The sequence below is a fragment of the Pezoporus wallicus genome, unplaced genomic scaffold (assembly GCF_028554395.1).
Source record: "Pezoporus wallicus isolate ANWC-B61680 ecotype Strahan unplaced genomic scaffold, APGP_CSIRO_Pwel_v1 contig_3817, whole genome shotgun sequence".
Lineage (NCBI taxonomy): Eukaryota > Metazoa > Chordata > Aves > Psittaciformes > Psittacidae > Pezoporus > Pezoporus wallicus.
Genome location: NW_026635157.1, coordinates 13572627 through 13585239, shown reverse-complemented (window position 1 = coordinate 13585239; position 12613 = coordinate 13572627). Strand labels below are relative to the sequence as shown.

Below are 12613 nucleotides of genomic sequence, written 5' to 3'. Positions count from 1 at the left end.
TGTGTATATTCCTCAGACACAAGATTCCTAGCTTGATTTGCTATGTCAAGCCCCTATTTTCTGGTGAAGTCAGTCCTGTGTAGTACAGTCACTACTAGCAGCTCTGCTATGGAGACAGTCATTTCTTGCACAGAGATGTAGTGAAAGTCTCTGGTAGCAGCCTGTAAGTTGAAGTCCCTTGTCATCTTTGTAACCGCTCTTTAAAAATTTGCAGGCTTCTCCTAGGTCACCCCTCAGTTTTCTCTTCTCTAGACTGAGCAAGTTTCTCTCTCTCAGCTTGCTTCATTCATATGCTATGCATACTTCCTAAACTTGGACTTCATGGAACTTCAGGTAAAGAAAAGGGAAAGAAATTGAATGCACTGACTTATGAAAGTGTTATTTAAGGAAAAATACACTGAATATTCTGTGTTTTATAGATTAAAAAAGTACAGTTGAATATAATTTCTTTGGTATCCTTCATTTACATTTGAAAACTAGGAAATTAATTTTAATCATGCTTGCAAAACTAAACTTACAGTCCTGAAAGTAATCATTCACTTTTTTTATGCAGGTCTGGTTGTTCAAAGAACAGTATCAAGCCCAAGAGAAAATTTCACTGGATTTTAGAATTAATGAGTCCCTAAAAAATACACTTCAGATTTTGCTTTCTATATGAAAAGATGGCATTACCTTCAATGGACACAAAAGGCCAAACTCTCAGAGGGTGAAAATCATTTTAGTGTCAATAACGCCTGACAGGTGCTCTTATGTGAAATCTTCAGCTATGTCCATGGACTTTTTATAAATAAGGGGTTTAAACTGGAAGAAACAGACTGAGTAGGAACTCAGGAGTAGAAAAGCAAGGGTCATGATAAGAACTGTGTAGTCGTTGGTATGTAAATACAAATAACAGTCTAATGAATTCTGCTCTACAGGAGCACAGCAGTTTCTCCTCTTAACATTTCAGCATTAAGACCCGATTTAAAAGGTAGCTTAATTTATCACTTAGGAACAGAAATATCTTTGGAGAGGAAAAGAAACAAACTCATGAACTCAAACTCAAAGTACTAGAGTATCATCTCGCAGAAATCTCCACAAAATACAAACTTACTCCGCAGATTAAATTTTACGTTATTTTATGTCTACAGCTTGGTCTGAAAATATCAGTTTCCATCAACACCTGTGGGATTTAAACTCATTTAACCAATACAACATTAACATCAGATTTCCATCTGCTTAGAAAATTTCCAGAGTCTCCAGTACAAATTCAGATTCTCATTGCTTAGCAGTACCCTGACTAGTGTATTGAGCATGTATGAGCTGACAGCCAGTTCAGGAATTGCTTAGTCTAAGAGTTTGTGCCCTGGCTTTTGACTGCTCATTGAAAAAATGTTAAGAACTTGATTGAATGATTGATTGATTGATTGATATTTCATATGGAAAATTAAAAGCAGAATATGGTGGTGTGTCGCTCTTGGTTTTTATCTGTCTGTGTTGTAGCATTAAGCATGTGGTGCCATAATTAAAATCTGATGCCTGTTTTGGGATGATTGTTGAAAAATATATTTTGCTAGGAAAGTGACTTCCTTCTGAAAATGAAGACAGATGAGAAGCAAAAAAATCTGAGAGGCTTATGATATGTTTTCTCCATATTTCAAGCCTCTGTGTCACCCATTGATCCAGGATTGGTTGGTTTCTTTCAAGATCTGTGTCTCAAAACCATTTTAAGTAAATCTTGAGGTCAATATTGATATATAGCAGGACAAAATTCTATCAATTTATCAGTAACTAATAAAGTCCAGGAAATTAACTTTGAAACATCAACTCAATTTGTTTTGAATTAAAAGGCTGAAGTTTGAATTTCAATTCCTAGTAAATTTTTGTTACAGATGTGATAACTTTAGAGCTGGAGTTCTTATTTAAAAAAGAAAAAAAAACATAACCATTTGTTTTCTATTTTACATACATGTTTCCCAGTCATTACAGGCTGTTTATCTCACAGAAGTTTGGCTTGCCGAAGATTATGCGCCCTTTACAAACATAGGTTGTCAATTTATTTTACTTTTCACTATATATCATTGCTAGACACAATGTATAAAAATCAAGTAGCAGTGAGGTAATTTCTCTTCCCCACTCCTTTCCTCTCTTTTCTCAACCAGGATCATATTCCTTGTGCCACCCACTTCATTTTCATCTTTGCCTTCAGTAACCAATATGTACCTCAAATCTTAATCTTCAGTCAATTTGCCAAGTCTTAAACTAAGCTAGAATTATGGCCTTATTGAAAACAAGGGTGTGACTTAGCTAATAGTAAGAATCTGGTCCTCTGTGCTTATAATTTTTTCAGATGAATTTAGAGCTACCATGTTTAGAAATTATCTTCTGCACTTTTCTTGCCACTGAGCTATACAAGCATGTCAGAATACTGAAGGCAGCTATGAAGTTTTTAAAATATGTTACAGAAAATGTGAATTATTTTATCCTTCTTGAAATGCTTTTATATAGAAATTTCAAAACAGAAATCTGACCATACATGCTCATATACACATTATATTGCTGTCAACATACACATTTTCCAAGATGACAAGGAGCTGCAAATGAAGATATTTAAATCATAAAAATGTATGAAGTGTAAACTAGCATATTCTGACTCTTCTCATAGTATCTCTTCTCTTGGTAAACTCAGCAAAGACACTATGCTCTCTCCAAGAATGTAAAGGATGTGCATATTTACATAATACATACTCCTTAATTTTTTTTTTTTAATTTTAATATACAGGATGTCAAACAGAATATGCTGAATTTTACCTGCAAAGGCTTTGTAATCCACCAAGTCAAACATTACAATAGCTACTGCTGACCAGGTAACAATCAGAGCAACGACAAGAATCCATACTGCTGGTGAGCTGAACGTTGTCACAAGGTCCTCCGTAACAGATTTTTTGCCCACTTTCATGGATGATGAAGGAACAGATTCATTCTTACCATCTATTATTGTCGTGGTTGTAGACATATGTCCTAGGTAAAAAGACAAAGCAGAGGAAAATAGAATATAACACTTGGAACCTAAAAATCGAGAATATCGTTGTTCTGAAATCAATCTGTAATCAGAATATTTAGCATAGATGCGAATATTGTATTATTAAAGGCAGGCAATTGTGCTTTCTGGAAGGAGTTTTTCCTGAACTGGGGCCACTTTTAGTAAAGTTAACTTTGGAAATAGTGAAATTATAATGAAATAGCCATGACCAGCCTTTTGATTACAATATGATATTTTTTAGTCTGCCATGAATAGCTACAGACCTGGGAGAGTGATTGATGAAAGCATAAAATATTATTACTCTCCAAAGGGCTGTCTTGTTATGGGCTGTAGGCCAGATTCTCAGGTGATGTGATTAAGTGTACTTCCATTGACTGTAATGGAGCTAATGTGTAATGGAGTAATGCCACTGGAGGTTTGGCTGGAATTCTGCTGTCAAGGACACATATCAATAGCAATAGGAACATATATACTCCATTTTATCTAATAGGAACACAAATGATTTACATGTCCAGTATCCTTACAAGTTGCCGAATGGCTTGTAGTTGATTTTAAAATATATTTGTGTTATTTCTGACTTAATGATAAAGTCTCCTAAAAAACAAGAATAACAGTGTCAAAGCAGACTGGATTCCAGAAAGCACAGGTTTGTGCTAGAAAGCTGGTAGGAAGGTGAGTATTTACATACATTACCTAAGAAAACAGGTGACATGCATTAACTGTTTAGTGAAGAGTCAACAATAGTGACTTAATCTGCTTCTTCCTGGAGTATTAAGGAAAGTTAATTCAGGACACAAGCCAAAATTATGGTTATGGAAACCTGACCACATTTGAAAGTTCTCAAATTACTCTTCTTCACAAGAGAAAGTGATGACTTAAAGAATCATGGTTGGTATTTGTTTTCCAGTATATACAATAACAGTAGTAAAAACATTCATAACTCCACAGCCAAAAACTAGAAGAGCACAGTATCTATACTTAGGTTTAGAATATATGCATGTGTGCTGATGTTAAAGTATTCAAAGATATAATAAATATATTCCTGGTCTGTTTGATGATACCAACTGTCCTAAATTAACGCTAGTGATTTCAGGTACCCTTGCCAAAACAGAGGTGTGAAATTTCAAGGAATCAGATGCTGCCTGTTGGGCTCATACTTTTGCTTCTTGCACTGAGATCACCTATCTTCTCTCACAGCTGATAAAACTTATAAAGATGATCATTTTCTAGGATTATGACTATTTTCTAGTATTATGAGGTAAGGAAGCTGACAGACCTGCTTTATACACAGATAAACAGATTTTGTTTCAATTTTCACATAGAAAATGGCAAATATTCATTTGGAAACCATCTCTAGAACTAAGGTACAGGGCTGTTGAGGACTTTCAGATATTTGCAATCACAACATCTATGTAGCCTCTATGAGAATCACTATATTGATATTCTTAAATAAATAAAGGAAGGAAGGATTAGTTCCTTGATATTAACTTGACATTACCAATAGCTATGTATATTAATCTCTAAAAAGAAAAAAGGCATAACAAGTCCTCCAATCCTTATGCTAATGAATATTGTTTTTCTGCAGAAAGTGAGAACAGTAATCTAATGTGCTACTGAAATGACCTTAATGTATCTCACATATATCTGTAGAACTGTGAAAGACAATTCTGGTATCAGAAGTTCCCTAACTCTAAATCTGTCATATCCATAGAGTGTTCAAATTGATAACCCAAACTATTCTACAGTGCTTTTGTTTGTTATGTAGGGCATTGTGTGTACTTCCCTTAGCTCTACCTTTTAAACTTCCTTCTGCACAAGCAACCTAACACTGATCAGTGCCTTGCTTCAAGCACTGGAAAGCTGTTCTGCTACACAGCAGTGTTGTATAAGCAGAAGAAGATTGGCATATTACATGCTTTTGTTACTTATTTGAAAACTAGTCTTATTTATAGAATGTTTATGCTGTTTATGAATAATGTCTATCTACTAGGATAGAATTTATACACTCTTTTAAAAGAAAAAATATTATAAAACCATCACTATTTCCATTTCTTCAAACATAAATTTTAGATCAAACATTTCACAGCAGGAGGAAAAATCTGCCAAGTGACAAATAGCAATAAAGATCTGATTCCAAAAGTCAAATTCAGAATCAACAGCATTTTGTTATTCTACTGCATACAAAATGCTAGTAATTTGTACATGCAACAGGTCATAAACGACACATTATGCATTTTTTTTCTCTTGTGAATATCAGTCAGAGTTTATGATATGTAAGAGAGAATAGAAAGGTACTGTCTCATCTTGACTATCTGATTACTACCACAGCACATCTCCAAGGACATACTAATGACAGATACTTGCACAGTTATAATATACAAGCAACTAAAACTCTACGTGTGTATATAGATAAAGACTTAAAATTACCATTCAAAGGACCATTCCTCCAGGTTTGTTGCTATGTGAAAACTGTTCTTTCCTATTTGGTATACCTCACTTTTCAAATTCATGCTGCTATATGCCTTCTTTGATAAAGAAAACAGCTTCCCATAATTTATCCATCTAAGCAATGCTACAGAGACAAAGCTGAAGTATCCTGGAAAATTATCTTTTGCATGCTTTTGGCTGCTGATGTAGCTGTGGCAGATTTCTCCTTAAAAACTCAGGATGTTATACAACAAAATCACCACCATCACATTCATTGAAATGGGAGAACAGCTATTAACTAGAAGTCAAGCTAAGACTAATGCTGTTACACTGCCAGAGCTTCCTGATGCAAGTGCTTGCAGTATGATTCAGGAGACCTAAGAAAGTTCTCTAGTGCTGTTAGGGATGCTTCATGATATCAGAGATATACAGGACTGTCAGGCACAATCTATAGCACACTAACTTCTGAATCTCCTGTAAGAACCCAGACAGAATATCCTAAACCACTGAAAATAGAAATTAGACTTTTATGTTCTTAGATGCTAATATAAACAAAATTGGCTGGAGGAGTTTATCTGAGAACTCCCAAGGGAGATATTGATATTGCTACTACACAATCTCATGTGGGGGTTGATTCCAAAAAGTCCAAGATGACTGCCCTCCCCCCTAAAACCATTCTGTTATTGCATGGTACTATCCTGATGCCTTTCTCTGCCTGTTCCTTGCTTTGAAGTGCCCAGGTGTTGCGTGCATTTTTGTCCATTTTCCTCCAGCGCTAATCTCCCCAAACCTGCAGCAGTGCTATTTACACAGCAAGGCCAGTAGAGAAAGAGGGGACCTACACACACGCAATGTTTCCAACAGTTCAGCCAGCACTCCATAGTTAAGCAGAGCTCCTGCCCAAAAGGTCAGTGGGTCTTCAGTTGCCCCATGGAGGAATGAGAGACAGGCTTTTTTATTGCTGTGAAATCATCTGATAGAGGCTAGAGAGTTTTACTTCTGCAACTGAGAAGGGCCATTCAGCAACAGGTTAAAATCAGATTACTGAACTTTTCCAGACATCCTTGCTGCCCATAAAATACACATTTTCTCTCCCAAGACAATTTTCACTCTGTATTACATCCAACCAGAATCCAAGGCAGTTAACTTTAAATGAACACTGCAGTGGATCAAGAAATCATGAGCATATCAGTTGTCCCTGCTTTGAGGGAGGCAACATCCGTCACAGGAGTGGAGGGTGCAGCTGAAGGCTGTTACAAGTTCAGCCATCCAATTCTAGTCCACCACCATGTCTGCTAGAGCCTCCTGCACTTTGGGTTGTGATTGCTATTGGTTTGCAATGAGGATGGGAACTTAAAAGAATTATGTATACATTTCTATAAAATGGTTATTCTGGGGATATGTACCTCTAACTCCACAGTTTCTCATGCACACAGAGCTATACCCTAGGGTCACAAATGTCACATTTACATCAATGGACTGATTTGCTAAATTCCAAACAGCTAAAACTCTGAGATTCTTACTATTCCTGCTGTTTCAGAGTTGTCACTTAGGATACAATCTGAAGAACCGTAAGGTCTCACAAGTATAAATAAACCTCGACAATTGGTGACAACTTTGAGATGAACACCATGTGACTTTCAGAGGCCAGAGTGAGCTTGTAGTCCTAGCAGCTTAGATAAAATACTCTTTGCATTTGTGAGTAGAGCTCCCTTAAGGCATAATAAGCATAGGAGTCTATGGTTAAGAATGGGCACTTGATTTTACAGTTCAACAACTATACCTTCCAATACCCAGAAGAAAAACCAAACAGGAAACAGAACAAAAAATACCCCTACTCCGTTCAGACTCATTCAAACATAAAGCAGTAATTTTCTGTATTTATGTTATAGGTTTTATTTTGGTTTGTTTTGGTTTGTTTGTTTTGTTTTTGTTTTTGTTTTTTTTTTATATAACAGTCCTAGTTCTGCCAATAGCAGCAAAAATAAAAATAAAAAGACAATCACATAAAATATTCAATATGCAATGCATTTTTAAGGCGGAGCATATTAAAAACAAAGGGCTAGTCACAGAATCATAGAATCATAGAATAGTTAGGGCTGGAAAGGAACTTAAGATCATCTAGTTCCAACCCCCCTGCCATGGGCAGGGACACCTCACACTGAACCGTGTCACCCAAGGCTCTGTTCAACTGGACTTGAGTACCATCAGGGATGGAGCATTCACAACTTCCCTGGGCAGCCTGCTCCAGTGCCTCACTACCCTTACAGTAAAGAATTTCTTCCTTATATCCAATCCAAACTTCCCCTGTTTAGGTTTTAACCCATTACCCTTTGTTCTATCACTACAGTCCCTAATGAAGAGTCCCTCCCCAGCATCCTTATAGGCCCCCTTCAGACACTGGAAGGCTGCTATAAGGTCTCCACGCAGCCTTCTCTTCTCAAGGCTGAACAGCTCCAACTTTCTCAGCCTATCTTCATACAGGAGGTGCTCCAGTCATGCTACTAAAAAAAACGTAGATGTCTTTTAAATACTGTTGCTAGGGCATTTCACCTCAGTGCAGTCTGCTCTAAATGAGAGAGGTGGTAGATTTTCATTTGTCTGTTCCACTACCCAGATGAACACTCCAATAAATACAGAGTATTCTGTATTCAGGTCATTAATGGCTCTTGTTTGACCTATTCCACTTCATTTGGAATATTTAAATATTAATTAAGGGAGCAGAAAAGAGAAAGTGTGACTGTATAAATTGACACTGTATGTTAAGCACCAGCTCGAGCCTTGGGCTTTAACCTGTTGACCTTACCAATCCACCACTGTTGTGATCAGGGAGGCAGGAGTCTCAGTTTACGAGAAGGAGGGTACCACAGGGAAAAGAGGACAAGAGATTAGAGCCCTTCAAAGAAGGACTGGGCAATGGATATATGATAATCTGCTGCATTTTTTCATGTCCAGTACATCACTCTTAGTGAGTCCACAGACCTCTGCAACTCTCACTTTAATCACTCTTTTCCCATGTGGGGAAAATGCTTTCTATCACAGGAAAAAACAATACCTACATCTGTTGTTCAAGTGATACTTATGCTTCACTGTGGCATCCTCCAGTTTTCATCTCTTTTCTATGGTTTCTGCACTCTTGCCTTACACAAATGGAAAGGAAAATGAAGAATTTCTGCTGTGGCTTGCAATAAAATATCAGTAACAACATTGTCTCCTGAAGTGGTCTACTACTGACTTGTCCATAAAGCTTCTGCTGCATCATGAGCATGTAGCCAATTTCCAAGCACTTTCATAGGCACAGGTTGTTGAAAACACTTCACTTAACTCATGCTTTTTGCCTTCTTTATACATTCATGTGGGAAAAAAATACTGAGCAAAAAGTAGAGACCCTCAGAGAGCCTCCACCATCTTACCTGGCCAGCACCAGAGGCCAGGAGATGCAGACAGATGGTAAGAGAGTACAGAACAGCAAACAAAACCATTTAGTCTCCTCCAAATGCTGCTAAAGCATATAATTGCAGTGGATCTAAAACCACTTACTATGGAGGATCTGCAGTCCTGGTAAACTTCAATGGGTTAGGAACCTACTTAGATTCAAAAATTTGGATCATAAAATCATAGAATAGTTAGGGTTCTAAAGGACCTTAAGATCATCGAGTTCCAACCCCCTTGCAGGGATGCCTCACACTAGATCATGCTGCCAAGGCTCTGTCCAACCTGTCCTTGAACAATGCCAGGGATGGAGTATTCACCACTTGGGCAGCCTGCTCCAGTGCCTCAACACCCTTACAGTAACGAACTTCTTTCTTATGCTTAACCTGAACTACACCTGTTTAAGTTTAAACCCGTTACCTTTTGTTCTACCACTACAGTCCTTAGTGCAAAGTCCTTCTCTGGCATCCTCATAAGTCCCCTTCAGATACTGGAAGGCTGCTGTGAGGTCTCCACGCAGCCTTCTCTTCTCCAGGCTGAACAGCCCCAACTTTCTCAGCCTGTCTTCATACGGGAGGTGCTCCAGTCCCCTGATCATCCTCGTGGCCCTCCTCTGGACTTGTTCCAACAGTTCCATGTCCTTTTTATGTTGAGGACACCAGAACTGCACACAATACTGCAAGTGAGGTCTCACAAGAGCAGAGTAGAGGGGCAGGATCACCTCCTTCAACCTGCTGGTCACGCTCCTTTTGATGCAGCCCAGAATACAGTTGGCTTTCTGGGCTGCAAGCGCACACTGCCAGCTCATGTTCATTTTCTTATAAATCAACACCCCCAGGTCCTTCTCCACAGGGCTGCTCTGAATCCCTTCTGGGCCCATCCTATAGGTGTGCTTGGGATTGCCCCAAGCCAGGTTTAGGCCCTTGCACTTGGCACTGCTGAACATTATGTTTTCTATGGGACATATATAGAAATATAAAGGCTCTTCTTAACACTGATAGAGAGGCAGATGGAAACAGGGAAAGACAACTTAAACAGGCAAATTCAGCTTGTACTTAAAAACTCTTTTACCATTATCTGCAACAGACTCTGAGTAGGGCAGTGACATACAGCTCAGCCCAGAAATGGGTGGCAGGCACCTAGAGTAGGTCTTCTGATTTTGAAGGAACTTCTGCAAGCTGTTGAGCAGAAAGGTGACCTCTTTAAGAGCAGCCAATTTATTTATAGCTGCAGCATAAATCTTCAGATGGCTGACATTCAGCCATTTTTTTTCCTTTTGTATCATTTTACATACCTTTAAGTACAAATGAACTCAACTGGAATAACTAAAAGGGAATAATAAATAAAGATTTGCACAACTCATACCAGAATTTACAGACTTCTAAATTCATTGCAGAGTACTGAAGTGTTGCTGTACAGTTTATGTAATTAAAGTACAAAGAGAAAGACCTCTACACATATCATATGTATATCGGCAGGCTTCTCAAAATTAAAAGGTAGTATTTCTGCAGACTAAAGGTTTGAAAACTGTGACTGGGACTGTCTGTGATGAAACATTTGCAGATTTATTGGTGGCTGATAGTTATAAAAACGTAATATTCTTTATGAAATGTGGAAAATAGGGTTGGAGATTATGCAGAAACCAATTCTACATTACAAAAGAAATAGAGAATGTGGAATATGGAGAGTATGGTGCATGAAAATTAACTGAATGAATTTAGAAAAGCACTTCTAATCACATATGGTGCCGAGTAATTTTTTAATTTCCTTTTCTGTTATTATATCTGTCTTAGCTCTGTTTTGATCAATAGACAGTATCTGATAATTTAAGGAAGTGAATTGTATTAATCTTTTCTATTCATTCTCTAAGAAATTATGTACACCAATCTTTTGATCTCATCAATTTCAATAAGGAGTTTTGAGAATAAAAGATACATCTTATCAAGCTATTTCATTATCTAGTTCAAAGAAAAAGTGTACTTCATACAGTATTGATAAATAATACTAACAAACAATGGTAGAACTACTAATAATAAACACTATAAAGTGAAAGCTAAAAGTTATTAATGCCATATTCTAAGGTATGATATATATTTTTTTGATTGTAATAATGACTTACCTTAGGGTACTGTGGTGGGCTGACCCTGACTGGACACTAGGTGCCCACCAAAACTGCTCTGTCACTCCCCTCCTCAGCTGAACAGGGGAGAGAAAATATAGCTAAAGGCTCGTGGGTCAGTATAAAGACAGAGAGAGATCACTCACCAGTTTCTGACACAGGCAAACAGATTCAACTTTGGGAAATTAGATTAATTTATTACCAATCAAATCAAAGTCAGATAATGAGAAATAAAACCAAATATTAAAACATCCTCCCAGGCACTCCCTTCTTCCTGGAGTGGGATGAACTGACCTCAACTCCCACTCTCTATCCCCCTGTGCTTGTTGACCTTAGTTTTCTTAAATAATAAAAAATAAATATTAAAGTCAAAGAAAAATCAATTTAAAAATATTTTATTTCTGTTATTGCTTCCCTATAGTTCTTTATTTGCAATGACACTTGTATGAAACAGGATCTTTTCACTTTAAGAACCTGCTTCTTATACCCTACTTGCAGTCATAATTCTTCCATTGTGGTATTGCAACATTTCCATGTCAATCTCTAATTGTTCTAAATGGGAGGAAGAAGCAAGAGAAAATAAAAGAAACAAATCTAGTATTTTTATGTAAATGCCCTTTACAATAAAAAGGAGAAATATAGAATATTGGGTGGATTTTTTTCTACATAAAACTATTTTTCAAAACCTGCTGTGAAGTGTTAGTGACTAAACAAAAGAAATGTGGAAAAATTCAGAAATTATCTCCAATATTTTAAAATCATTTTCTTAGTATATTTTGATCTTTCATATACAGTCCATTGTATACCTGGTATTAATCATTTTTTGAAATAGTCAGGTGAAGAACAGCAGTTCATTGTACCTGAAGAATAAAAAATTAGTGTCTACAAACCCCACATTTTCCACCTAGCTAGAATTATGTGAATGCATGTATCTGATTTTGTATTTTTTCTGAGGACAACTACAAAGATTACTTTAAAGATACTTTTGTATATATAAAAGATTGTAACAAGTTGGCATATGTAGTTAACTCCTTACCATGCAGATTCAAATGATGGATTTGGACCATTGTTCTGTGTAAGGAGTCAGAATCCCCTGAGGATAACCAGGACTTTGCCCCCACTGGAGCCCTCCTGATCAAAGAAGGAAATCCAAGCAGTAGCAATTAAGGATGGCTTGTCTAGAACAGCTCAGAGAGTGGAATAGCGTAGTAAGGAAAGAAGTCTTCTACAGATGGGAGATTTCATGCTTTCTAGCAGCAAGTGTAACTGAGGAAAGAGATCTTCAGATTTTGAAAATGAATAAGGGTAAATAACAGAGCAGAGGTCTCTTTGCTCAAGACATATTTCCCCTGCAGACAAGTGGGAACAAATCTCTTAACAGACACTTTCCTCTCCCCCAGTCATTTAAAAAAAAAAAATAAAATCATTGATGCTTGAGCCTAAAAGGCAGCATCTGCATTTTGGGGAATGCACCTTTGGATCCTGTTGAAGAAATACTAATAAGCTACTACTTTTTCTGGAAAAGGCCACATTATGAGCTTTAGTATTAGATCATGAAGCAATCTGAGAAATTCAAAGAGGGGAAGTGGAAACTTGTTTCAGTCAAACCTCAA

General features: G+C 37.2%; 1 protein-coding gene across 3 annotated transcripts in view; it reads right to left on the bottom strand.

Annotated features, from left to right (window-relative positions):
• The window catches only part of TRDN (triadin), a 102925-nt gene that overhangs the window by 64862 nt on the left and 25450 nt on the right, over positions 1-12613 (bottom strand). For all 3 annotated transcript variants that reach the window (XM_057409407.1, XM_057409420.1, XM_057409412.1), the window contains one exon: positions 2791-3000. In XM_057409407.1, the coding sequence (XP_057265390.1) occupies positions 2791-3000 (210 nt within the window). The remainder of the gene's footprint in view (positions 1-2790; positions 3001-12613) is intronic.